Source organism: Bos indicus, chromosome 21 (genome assembly GCF_029378745.1).
Source record: "Bos indicus isolate NIAB-ARS_2022 breed Sahiwal x Tharparkar chromosome 21, NIAB-ARS_B.indTharparkar_mat_pri_1.0, whole genome shotgun sequence".
Taxonomy (NCBI): domain Eukaryota; kingdom Metazoa; phylum Chordata; class Mammalia; order Artiodactyla; family Bovidae; genus Bos; species Bos indicus.
The window spans coordinates 34750470-34762931 of NC_091780.1; the positions used below are offsets into that span (position 1 = coordinate 34750470).

At 53.3% G+C, this 12462-nt stretch overlaps 1 protein-coding gene across 5 annotated transcripts in view; it reads right to left on the reverse strand.

Annotated features, from left to right (window-relative positions):
* Window positions 1-12462, reverse strand: part of PML (PML nuclear body scaffold) — a 57151-nt gene that overhangs the window by 10629 nt on the left and 34060 nt on the right. For 2 of the 5 annotated variants that reach the window (XM_019983721.2, XM_019983724.2), the window contains exons 4-7: window positions 11194-11264; window positions 6069-6188; window positions 5400-5658; window positions 3745-3797 (exon numbers count right to left, since the gene is read on the reverse strand). In XM_019983721.2, the coding sequence (XP_019839280.2) occupies window positions 3745-3797; window positions 5400-5658; window positions 6069-6188; window positions 11194-11264 (503 nt within the window). The other 3 variants (XM_019983720.2, XM_019983722.2, XM_019983725.2) reach the window with 3 other exon arrangements.

Below are 12462 nucleotides of genomic sequence, written 5' to 3' on the forward strand. Positions count from 1 at the left end.
GAGTTGATCAACCTCAGATAGCACCTAGTGGCTTCTTGCCTGACAGCTAAGTGCTAGTCTGACCCCACCCCCGCCCCCACGCCACCAAAATATTGCTGGTTTCAGGACTTCCACCTGACTCTCACGAAGTCTGGCCAGATTAACAGCATTCGAATCCTTCTCTTGCTCTTTCTTTCCCAGGCTTCTACTTCCATCCAGGGTTAGCCTTGTTTTAATGTTATCAAGATTATGGGATAGAAAGAAGTAACCAGCTTTCTGAGGAATTTAGAACATGGTGAGATTCACAAAGTGATTGGCTCTGAGGAATAGTGAAAAGGGTAGGGGGAGTCCTGGGCAGCTCTGGGGTCCCACCTTCTGCAACTAGGCAGATGTGTGCAATTTACAGAAAGGACAAGAGGCAAGGTAAGTTTGAGGTTTCTGTGGGGCATCTGAGTGGAGACACTGGGCGGCTGCTATGCGGCTGTGCGCATGGTTGAGATCATGGGGACAGTGTACAGATTCTAGGAGATGAGATCCCAGAAGCTAAGCTGGAAGAACAACATTTAAAAAAACAAAGAGACCTGAAGGGGGAGTGAGGAGGACTAGCAGAGCTGCAGGAGGAAACCTCCTGAACCCAAGGGAAGCAGAGTGTTGGGGCATTAGGACTGAAGGTGACCACTGGACTCAGAGGCACGGAGGTTACCCTGGAGATGGTGGCAGGGCTCACGGGCATGGTGGGGAAAGGCAGGGGACTGGGGCAAGGAAGGAGCACTGAGGGGGTGAAGGTTGAAGGGTAAATGGTTTGTGTGTGGGGGGTGCATGCAAAGATGGGACTTCTCCAGGGTGCTTAGTTACAGCCCACAGGAAGTGTTTGAAGATGCAAATGAGGATGGGGAGATGGAAGGAGGTTCCCAAGGGGGCAGGAGGGCATGGCCAGGGAGAGGAGGAGTGAGTCCTAGAGGGGGGGTCCTCTAGTCCTAACAGAAGGGATGGGGAGGGATGTGATGGGGTCGGGTCAATCGGTCATCAGAGAGCAAGATGTGGGCTGCTGCTACGCCACCTGTCCTGTGGTCCTCCTAGGGCAGAAGGTTCAGCCACCGGCCAAGAGCGAGGGTGGGGAAGACGGACCAGAGCTAGGGAAGCAGGGGTGCAGCGAGGTGCCATGGAGGGCAGGGGGCGGGGCATGCCCAGGCAGGAGGCTAAGGAGCCCAGGAGACAAATCATTTATAGCTTTCCTCCCCTCGACTTTTCTCCAACAGAAGTTGGCCTCCAGGTGGCAGTGCAGAGCAGGGGAAACGAGTGCATCCTTCCAGGGCTGTCTTTGGAGGGCAGGCTACCAGAAGCGGGTGGTGGGGAGACAGGGCACCAAGATCCTGGTGGAAGACTGGCTGAAATGGTGGATCTTGCTGGCTGGTGGGCGGGAGGTAATGGCAGAAGGAACTGGGAGGCAAACAGCCCAAGTCCTGGAAGTAACTGACGGAGAGCTCAAGGAAAAGGAAGCTATGGTCAGTCTGGGCCAGTCTAGAGAGGGAAGGTTCTCAGTGATGGAGTGGTCTGGGGGCAGGAGGCAAGGGGGGTGGGGTGGCAGCTACAGGGGAATGGGGCAAAGATCCCTGAAAGGTCAAGGAGAGGAGAGGCCAGGGTGGCGCATGTTGAAGTTATCCAGGAAGAAAGCGGGACCCGGGTGGGGAGAGGAGACCTAGGAGGCAGTCTTCCTATACAGTGGGGAGCAGAAGGATGTCTAAGATGAGCTGGGGAAAGTGGGTTCATCCGGAGAGCCCGAGCCTCCGGGGCATGGAGGACGCTGCCAGATAGCAGAACCAAAACAGTCCAGGAGGCACAGAAGGCCTGGACCCCACCTCCCACCTCTGATGCTTACACAGGGTATGGAGGAAAGAGGGTCACAGCAGCCCCAAAGGTGAACCAAGTGTCCGTGCAGAGGAGACAAAGACCACCAGCCAGGAGGAGCTAGGCCCAGCAGGGAATCTGATGGTCATGGAAGAAGGGTTTGCGAGGGTAATCGTTCAATAAGTGTTTATTGAGCAGCCGCACCTGCCAGGGCCTGGGAGCCACACAGTCCCTGCCCTCATGGGCTTACATCCTGGCAGAGGCCCAGTGGGAAGGCTTGGGGTGGGAGAATGGGGCAGTGGGAGTTGCAAAGGGTGCAAGAAGCTTCATCTTGGGCAGAGACTTGAGGATGTGAGGAATGAGAATATCCTGACTGGGGAGGCCTTAAGCCTCTTTGTTCAGAGGTCCACGGAGCCATTCATTCCCTGCTTCATTCTGTGACAAGACTTTCGGGATGCCAACCTGCCAGTCTCCAGGGCTGCAGAGAAGGGAGGCACTTGGGACTCTCAGAGGCTTGTCTGCGGGGTGTCTGTGCCAGTGGGTGGCCTCTCCAGAGGGTGGGGTGGTAGGAAAGCACTTGGAGAGGCCTCCGGGGGGACCTGGGCTGGGGGATTTTCCATGGGGGCCCTGCCAGAATCCCCAAGGGAGATCACTGGTCCAGGAATCTGGGATGCTCTGCCTCCCCCCATTATTCTCCTGTAAAAGGTGTTACGCTGGGAGATCCCAGGGGAATGAGGAAGGGGAAAGATGTTGAGCCACTGGGACACAGAAGGGAAGGGGTCAAGGGGTCGTGCAGCCAGTTGCACCAGGCGGGGTTGGCTGCCTGCTCTTTGGGGGTGGGTGGGATCCTCCTGGGGATTGGCAGGTTGGCTGGGAGGCCCAGTGGTGGCCAGGGTGGTGGCTTGACCCATGGAGGGAGGCCAAGTGCACGTGTGGGCACCATACGTTTTGAGCGGCAGGTGAAAGGTGCTTCGAGGGCGCAGGGCTCTTTGTGCCCCGCGTGACAGGAAGCTGATCCCACGGTGGACGGCGGCTTGCTCCTGGTGACCGGCAGGCTGGCTGGGACTCTCAGCGTCGGGGATGGCAGCTTGCTCGGCAGGATGGTGGGGAGGCCAAGCCGGGGGGCGGCATGTGCCGTGGGACAGACGAGAGGCCTGGAGGGAGTGGGACGCTCGGCGAGCTCTCAGCGGGGGGTGGACGGACGAGGAAGGAGGCAGGACAGCGGTCTCAGTGGGCTCCGCACGCTTTCCAACACAGAACCTCAGACTGAGGGCTGGCAGGGGCCTCAGGGGCCACCCAGTCCAGCCTTCCACTCTAATTCCGATCCTTTTCACCCCTGGGCAGGTGACAGCCCGGCCTCTATGAACCGCTATGAACAAACCTCCAGGGACAGGAGGGTCACAACCCATGCAGCCACTTGTCCCACTGTGGGATGGCTTTAAAGAAAGTTCTTGTTTACATGGAGTCACAATGTGCTAGTCTGGGCCCTGCGTGGTGCTGCCCTGCGCCCTCACACCCCCACGTGGCCCTGCATTGCTGCCGTTAACCGGGGAGCTGGTGTGGGTCCGCCCTCCTCACTGAGACTTAGGAGGGCAGAAAATTCATAAGGAAGCTGCAGACACAGGCATTGGCTAGTCCAGAAAAGACACAGGGCTCTGAAGGGAAGCCCTGTCCAGGTCTTCAGAAAGAATACATGTGATTACTGACGGCTCCTACCCTGGTACGATGGGAGGGCCGGGGCGATCCAGGCCACAGCTGGCAATTGGAGACTAACCTCCAGACAGCTCAGGACTCCCTGCCTCGCTGATAAATCCCCTGGGTGCGAGGTGAGTCTGAGAGTCATCTGCTGGGGCTGTGCCCCCGGGGACCTGGAATGGGCGGAGGCAGTGTCCTGGGCCGGACTTCTGAGCCACTCACCGGGTTCTCAGCATCTGAGTCTTCCGAGCTGCTGATCACCACGACGCGCTCCTCTGAAACGGAGCAGGGGAAATGGGGTTAGGTCCTGCCAGGGCTGCTCATGGACGGAGCCCAGGGTGCGCTCCTGTGGGAATCCTTGCAGGCCAGTGGGCTGGGTGGGTGACATGTGCCCTGAAAGGGGGCTGTCAACATTCAGCGTGCGTGCCAGCATGGATCTGCCTCTTTAGTCGCTCATTTATGTTCGACTCTTTGCAACCCTGTGGACTGTAGCCCGCCAGGCCTCTCTGCCAGTGGAATTCTCCAGGCAAGAATCCTGGAGTGGGTTGCCGTGCCTTCTTTCAGGGGACCCCCAATGCAGGGATCGAACCCGCCTCTCTGACATCTACCTGTGTTGGCAGGCGGGTTCTTTACCACTGGGCCACCTGGGAAGCCAGGATCTGCCTGTATGGAGGGGTTACTCAAGGTGGCTTTCCATCACTGCCTGCTATGCCTTGTCTGTGAAGACTTAATTCAGCTGCTGGCCCTGGAATGATTCAGAACTGACTACCCGTGGAGGGGGTGTGACAAATACCACCTGGTTTGGAACCTTTGGCCATCCTAAAGCAGCACACTGGTTGTTCCGATTCTCAGCTCTGTGAGCCGAGATGTTTCAGTTAAAAGATACTTTAGGTTTACAAAACCTTCTGATTACCAATAGCATTTGTGAGCAAGGATTCTCCATTGGGGCTGAGTGTATGGCCAGGGTCAGGGGTCAGTGTAGGACCTAGAATGAAAACAAAGCTGGACACTGGGTAAAACAGCTCCAGGAAGAACTGTCTTGAACATTCCAGGATTCTGTGTGTTGACCTCCACTTACATGAAAGGACTCCCTGTCTGGCAGTGGCCATAAAAGATACCTTGAACAAGCGAGATACTTTAGGTGGATGGCCTTTGTAAAAAAATTTGGGAACCGATGGGTATGGACTTTACCCAAGTCTTCTCTGAGCATGTGCTAGACACCCACCAACAAACATTGTTTGGGGAGACCCATCCTGTGCAGAGGCATGGTACTGGGTTCAAAAAGGGTGTGTCAGGGGAAGGAGCTAAGGAAATGTGTTCCCCAGGCCATCATGCTCCCTACATGGGCATCCCAGCAAAGCATGGGCTAAACCATCCACTCTCGTGCCACCCCTCCCCGCCCCGCCCCCAGACAAACCCTGGGCTTGCCCTTCCCCATTTGGTGGCAGCTGAGGGCAAGATGGAGAAGGCAATGGCACCCCACTCCAGTACTCTTGCCTGGAAAATCCCATGGGCGGAGGAGCCTGGTGGGCTGCAGTCCATGGGGTCCCGAAAAGTCAGACACGACTGAGTGACTTCACTTTCACTTTTCACTTTCATGCATTGGAGAAGGCAATGGCAACCCACTCCAGTGTTCTTGCCTGGAGAATCCCAGGGACAGGGGAGCCTGGCGGGCTGCCATCTATGAGGTCGCACAGAGTCGGACACGACTGAAGTGACTTAGCAGCAGCAGCAGCAGCAGAGGGCAAGACACACAGGGTATGCTGCTTGCCTTGGGCTTCCTGGGAAGGGCGTCAGGATGCAGAGGAGGGGTCCCACCCAGCCCCTGGAAGACAGCATGCAGGCCTCAGCCCATCCTGCCCATCCCCACTCCCTACCTGTCTCTGCAGGGTCGCCGGTTTGATGGTTGCTCTCGGGCAGGGAGAGCTCATCTCTTATGATGGGGCTCTTGGGGCTGGGGGGCCCATCCAGGTGGGGTGGCGAGACTGCTCTGGAGGTGCTGGGCCTGGGCTGCTCAGGGGAGCTCCAAGCCAACCTAGACTCTTCCCCCTCCTCAGACTCCATCTTGACGGCCTTCCGGGGGCACTCGGTCTGGCAGGCCTTCCTCTTCTGCGGTGTGGTCGTGTTGCTGCCCTCCTGTGCAGTGGGGTGTCACAGGGCAGGGTCAGGAGCCTCCAGGGGACTGGGGCAGTGGGCAGAGACCCAGACCTGAGTGGTAGGAATCTGTTCCCCGCCCCATGCCCTTGGCTCCTGCTGTCCCCTTTGCTACCTGCCATGAAGATCACACCTCTCTACACAGAGGCCCTCCCAGGTCAGCAGGCACACTGGCCCTGCTGGTGACCACTGACCACCGATCTCTGCTGGCTTCTGACTGCCATGGGAGGGGCTCCTGCTTGGAGGGAGGCTTCCTAACACGGCAACCAAGAGCTGGGAGAGCACAGAGTAAGTGCCTATTGAGGTCTGGGTTCTCACTTCCATTCCACCTCTTACCACCTAGTGGGATCTGGGCCCTGGGAAGGGGAGGCGAGGGCTGGGGAATATCTTACTTCTCTGAGGGAGGGGTCTTGGATGGAGAAGGCGTACACTGGCACAGGGTGTGCCCCTGGCACCGGCTGTACCACGGCCAATCCCGAGGCTTGCATCTGGTCCCTCGGCACCTCCTCTGGCTGCAAAGTTGGGAAACAAAAGTAGTCAGAAATGACCAGGCAGGGGACTTCCCTGGTGGTCAGGTGGGTAAGTCCCTGCACTCCCAATGCAGGGGGCTCAGGTCTGATCCTGGTTGGGGAGCTAGATCTCACATGCTGAAACTAAAGAGCACATTGCCTCAACTAAGGCCCAGTGCAGCCAAATGAATAAATATAAAAAACAAAAATGACCAGGCAGTATGACCAGCCAGGTCCCCTGGTGTGGGGTCAGCTCAGTCTCCAAGGCCTCACCTAGACATAAGAGCTGGCTCCTGGTCCAATACCCAGAGCCCACTGGGGACCAGAAGTCTTCCCTGCAGCCTCCATGACTTCACCTTCTGGCAACCTTAAGGTGCTGGCATCCCAGGGACTACGTAAATGCCTGTGCATCCTAATGGTGCCAGAAGATGACCTTAGGGATCACACTGCCCAACACCTCAAGGCTTGCTTGACGTCTACTTAGACCCAGTCTAGACAACTCCAGGGCTTCCCTGGTGGCTCAGACAGTAAAGAATCCACCTGTAATATGGGAGACCTGGGTTCAATCCCTGGGTTGAGATGATCCCCTGGAAGAGGGCATAGCAACCCACTCCAGTATTCTTGCCTGGAGAATCCTCATGGACAGAGGAGCCTGGCAGGCTACGGTCCACGGCACTGCAGAGTCAGACATGACTGAGTGACTAAGCAGAGACCAGCACAGACAACCCTAGGGACAAAGTGGTGGTGGTGGTCCCTATAATGGTAGGTAGTAGCTCCTCTCTAGCTGCAAATTCATCATAGGGAGGGGACCCTTCCACTGAGCTGACATTGCCCCCTGCCCCATCACCTGTTCACAATAGCCCAAGGGTGGAAGCAGCCCAAACGTCAGCTGATAGAGATAAAACATAGGGTAGCCATTCAGGAGAATGCTATTCAGCCATAGAAAGGAATGAAGTTCTGACCACACAAGGTGGATGAACGTTAAACACATCATGCTAAGTGGACAGCTAGCCACAGAAGAATGCATATTGTATGATTCCATTTATCCGAAATATCCAGAAGTGCCAACTGCAGAGACAGCAGACTGCAGGTTGCCGAGGGTTGGGGGAGGTAAAGTGAGGAGTGACTGCTCCGTGTATACAGGCTTTCCTTTTGGGGAAATGAAAGTACAGGAACTATAGTCTGGGACAGTTACACCAGACTGTGAGTGCACTGAATGTCACTGCATGGTACACTTTAAAATAGAGAATTTTACAATGAAATTAGTTTAAAAAAAAGGAGGTGGTACTATGATTATTGCCCATCCACAGAGAAGGAAACCAAGGCACAGAGAGGCGAAGTGATTTCCTAAGGTCATATACCTAATAAGGGCCTGGACCAGGGGCTCGAAACTAGTGTTATTTTTAATTTTTAAAAAATTTGTTTATTTTTGGCTGCATTGGATCTTTGTTGCTTTGTGCGGGCTTTCTCTAGTTGTGGCAAGAGGGGGTTACTCTCCAGTTGCGGTGTGAGGGCTTCTCTTTCTTAGAGCACAGGCTCTAGGCGCATGGGCGCAGTAGTTGCGGCGTGTGGGCTGAGTTGCTCTGCGGCATGTGGAATCTTCCTGGACCAGGGATTGAACCCACGTCCCCTGCACCGGTAGGCAGATTCTTATCCTCTGCGCCAACAGGGAAGTCCGAATCCAGTGCTTTTGAAATGCAGCAAAGTCATGACTAGCATTTTTTGTATTACATAGAACACTACAGAACAGAAAAATCTTATACATTCCACATTTATAAGTGTAATTTATTGCATAAAGCTTCTGTTTTAGCTATAGGTATGTGCATGTGTATACACCAGTAGATTAGATGTAAAATATATCTTTTACAGTGGGTGCTGGTCAAAAAGTTTAAACCACTCCACAGTCATTAAGATGGCCACTACTTAAAAAAAAAGTGTGAATGAGAATGTGGAGAAACTGGAACCGCTGTGGACTGTGCAGCCACTATGGAAAATTTTATGGTGATTCCTCAAAAATTAAAAACAGAATTACTATATGATTCAGCAATTCCACTTCCAGGCAAATATATGTTATATGTATTTGATCACCATTAAAAATAAAAGAATGGGGACTTTACTGGTGGTCCAGTGGTTAAGAATCTGCCTTCTAATGCAGGGGACCTGGGTTCAATCTCTGGTCCAGAAAGATTCCATAGGCTGAGGGGCAGCTAAGTTTGTGTGCCACAACCACTAAGCTTGCGTTCTAAGAGCCTGTGCTCTGCAACGAGAAGCCCCTACATTGAGAAGCATGTACGCCGCAACCAGAGAGGAGCCCCTACTTGCTGCAACTAGAAAAAGCTCGAGTGAGCAATGAAGACCCAGTGCAGCCAGAAAATAAATAAACTTTTTTTAAAAATGAAAAGAGTTCGAAAGGTCTTCGTCTGCCTGTCTGTGTGTGTCTCTGAAAACTGCTGACATGTAAGAGAACCTCTTTCCACGTGGGCTGTGAACTCCCCAAAGGCAGGGCTGGGGTCCTCTCAGCCTCTGCCCCATCTTCCTGACACCCCCTACCCATGTTAATGAAGCAGAGACACACATGAGAGCTCATTAAAGAAAAAAAAAAATCATCATGACTGATTCATAGTTATTTTACAGTTTTAAAACAATTTATTTTTTCCATTAAAGTATTGTGACATCATTACAAAAAGAACCAAGGGAGAGAGAGGAAGGACAATGTCCGAGGTGCCGTCCTACCCAAGCGCTCCTAGTTAATTACACCAGTTGGTATTTATCATTCTCTCCACCTAGGCATGGGGTGGGGATTAAAATAAATTCCTAAGGCAGGAATGTGGGTCGAAGCGGTGCTTCTCTCCTGGCACAGCTGGACCATGCCTGCCCCCCTCAAGCAGCCGCACCTGTCCTTTGCACTCATGGTGTATGACCCACTTCCATTCCCCAGCTCCATCCATCCCCACCCCAAGCCTATTACCAAAGTGAAAGCAAGAGAGTCTGCACAGAGCATTCTTCTGATGCTCCAAGTTCAACCTGCTTAGTAACTGGCGGTGAGAGGGCACAAGATGAGACCCAGAAAAATGCCCAGACCTTCTTCACACAAGACAACATAAGCTGTCTTGCTGTTCATTAACTAACGACTGGCACCTGGAAGCCAGAGCAGTCTGTGGCCCTGGGGCACTTTTCACCACCATTCATAACTTCTTTGAAGACCTTTTTTCATTCTAGCATTGTCTATCATATCAAAATAACCTAAAAGCCAAGGAACTGGCTAAATAAATCACGCTACACCTATTTTAGCATGGACCACTATGCAGATGTAAAAAGGCATCAGGAAGCTCCCTGCCTACTGATGAGATAAGAATTCCCAATAGTACTGTGCCCTAGGCATAGTATATATGCGGCACTGTGCTACCTTTGTCCAAAAAAAAAAGCAAATATATAGTCATATTTGCTTGTAACTACATAAAGAAATTCTGGAAGGATATATAAGAAATAAATAAACGTATATAGGTAGGCCTTCACTGGTGGCTCAGTGGTAAAGAATCAGCTTCTCAATGCAGGAGATGCAGGCTTGATCCCTGGGTTGGGAAGATTCCCTGGAGAAGGTAGACAATCCACTCTAGTATTCTTGCCTGGGAAATCTCATGGACAGAGGAGCCTGGCAGGCTACAGTTTATGGGGTTGCAAGAGTCGGACACAATTCAGTGACTAAACAACAATATGGGTGTAAACACTGGTCAGATGGGGGACAAGGTGGGAGGAAGACATTATCACTTTCTATGTTTTTATTACAATTTCTGACCATGCGATTGTATTACTTGTCCTAAATATCCAGAATTAAATGTCCTTTTAAAATTCTATATGTGTGTATATGGGAATGCAGTACCCAAGACAGTTGGGAACTGGCTCGATGTCCTGCCGTTAGCATTAGCATGCTGTGTGGCCTTGGGTTAAGTCACACCCTCTCTTGGGGTCTTAGCTTCATCCTCTATACAAGAGCAGATCAGACTCCAAGATTTCTTCTAACTCTAAAGCTCTCAGATCCTAAGTTCTGCCTCCTACAGGAAGCCTCTTCTGATTGCCTCAACCTACAGCAATTTCTGTCTCCTACGGGCCACGCCATGGAAAAGCTAGAAAGGCTGGCTGCCCTCACCAGAAGACCTGCTTTCCATGGAGGACCAGTCAATCCTGGGCCCAGCTCCTTGACAGGCACACACACCTGGATGACCAGGATGGGGAGCAGACCAGGTGCCCGATCCAGGGAGGAACTGAAAAAGCTTATCCTGGGAGAGAGGAGAAATGCATGCAAGTAGCCAAGACGACAGGTTAACAGGATGCCACTGCATTTGCACCCAGGGATATGTTCTAAGAGCACTGCAGAGATGGGAGTGGCTCAAGCCTCAAGAATGAGCAAACTTCCTGTCCCTGAAGGTATGTGCATGGTGGCTGGACAGTCACAGATCAGCGGTGCTGCAGAGGGAATGACCACATGAGAGGGAGTGCAGGCGCTTTCCAACCCTGAATACTATGGCTCTCAAGACTGTGATGGCCCTGAAATCACATCGATGGAGCCCAGGCTGCTGTGATCACTGCCTGACTCCTGGCCTCATTCTCCATTCCTCTCCAGAACCCTATGTGGGGAAAGGGCCACATATCTGGAGTGGGGCGCACAGAGGGGAGGGTCATCTGCCATGTCTATAAAGGGCCTGCCTGCCAGGGACCACTGCTTTATCTCCTGTCCATCGCTGGGCCTAACACCTCCTGGAGACTTACTATGACATCAAGACCTACGATGGCACTTAGAAGCCCAGAGCCAGCCAGCCCTTCCTCTGCCCCCTCCCACTGAAGGCTCCAGTCCAGGCCCTGCTGTCATTCTCTCAGTTGCTCCCTCTCCTCTGTCGCCTGCAGACACGGGGACAGCAAGACTCAGTTTCCTTCCCAATAGAGGGGAACTCCCAACCCACCCGGCCTGCAGGATGGACCACCTCCCCTTCAAACCTCAAGTCCATCTCACCGGGTCAGTGCCACAGGTGTCTCTGGGAGTGCTGGCAGCTTCTGGGCTGGCTCTCCTGGATAAAGCTGCATCTGGAGAACACAGAGAAGGTCATGGGCAGGTCAGGGACATCCCTGGTGAGACGCATCCTGTCTTAGGACAGTGACAAAGAAAACATTCCTGTTGCTTTTCCTGGAGACCCCTTTTCCAGGGCCTCTGGCAGCTCCATGGAGTGGCTGTAGTTGCAAAGAAAGCTCCCTGATTGCAGTGGGCATGAACTCACCTAGAAGGAAGAGAGGGGTGGCATGGGAGAGTGCTTGCCTTTGGCTCCAGACCCCAAGCACAGCTCTCTCCAACTTGGGGCTGTCACCAAGGCAAGGCACGGACAATCCTAACAGTGTTACTGCTCACCGATTTCTCTGCACAGTGAGAGCTCCATGACACTCTTCTGACCTGTGGCCCATTTTTATTAAATCTAAATCTCTCATGCTGGAAGATAAAATAACTCCTTTCTCTGCCACCACCGAGGCAAGCTGTTTAAACTCTATGGAGGTTGTTTCCTGTACATGCGGTAATAGTTACCGCCTAGGCAGAGAAGGCGCATGTCCACGCTAGGACTGCATTTTGATGAATCCACATCCACTAGCTCCGAGGACAGGAGTGGGCAGGTCTCCATCACTGCCATCTGCCCAAGAACCTTCAGATTCTGAGGCTTCCCTCCCCTTTCTCAGTGAAAGGGCATCCTCACACCAGAGCCGGAGATTTTGTCAAAGAGCCATTTCAGCCTCCCCACCTCGGAGGCCCTCCTGTGCAGCCCCTGTGTCTCTTGGAAGCCTCTGTGCTGCCTCCAGCGTCTAGAAAGCTGCTGTAACTCCTGGATTTGGGCTACAGAGCCAAGCACTCTCATTCTCCAGCCACATGATGTGCCCCAACCTTGTCTCCCATTTGGACTGGACAACTCCAGGTCAGAAACTGGTCCTGTCTCCCCACTTCCCCAGTGCCCAGGCAAGGCAGGGCCCACAAAGGTAGGCAGCTAGTCCAGATGGCAGGCCATCCGAGGGGCAAAAGATCCCCTCCACTGAGCCTGGTTTTGGGTAAGCACCCAACCAGGGGATGGGGGTGGGGGGCAGGAGCGGTGGTGGTGGTAGTGGTAGTGGTCGGCCCCTCTGGGCTAAAATGATACAGGGTACGGTTCTCAGCTTTATAGTTTCTTAAGTCCCTTGAGGGGCTTCCCCCAGTGGCTCAAGCGGTAAGGAATTTGCTTGCAATGCAGGATACCAGGGTTCAATC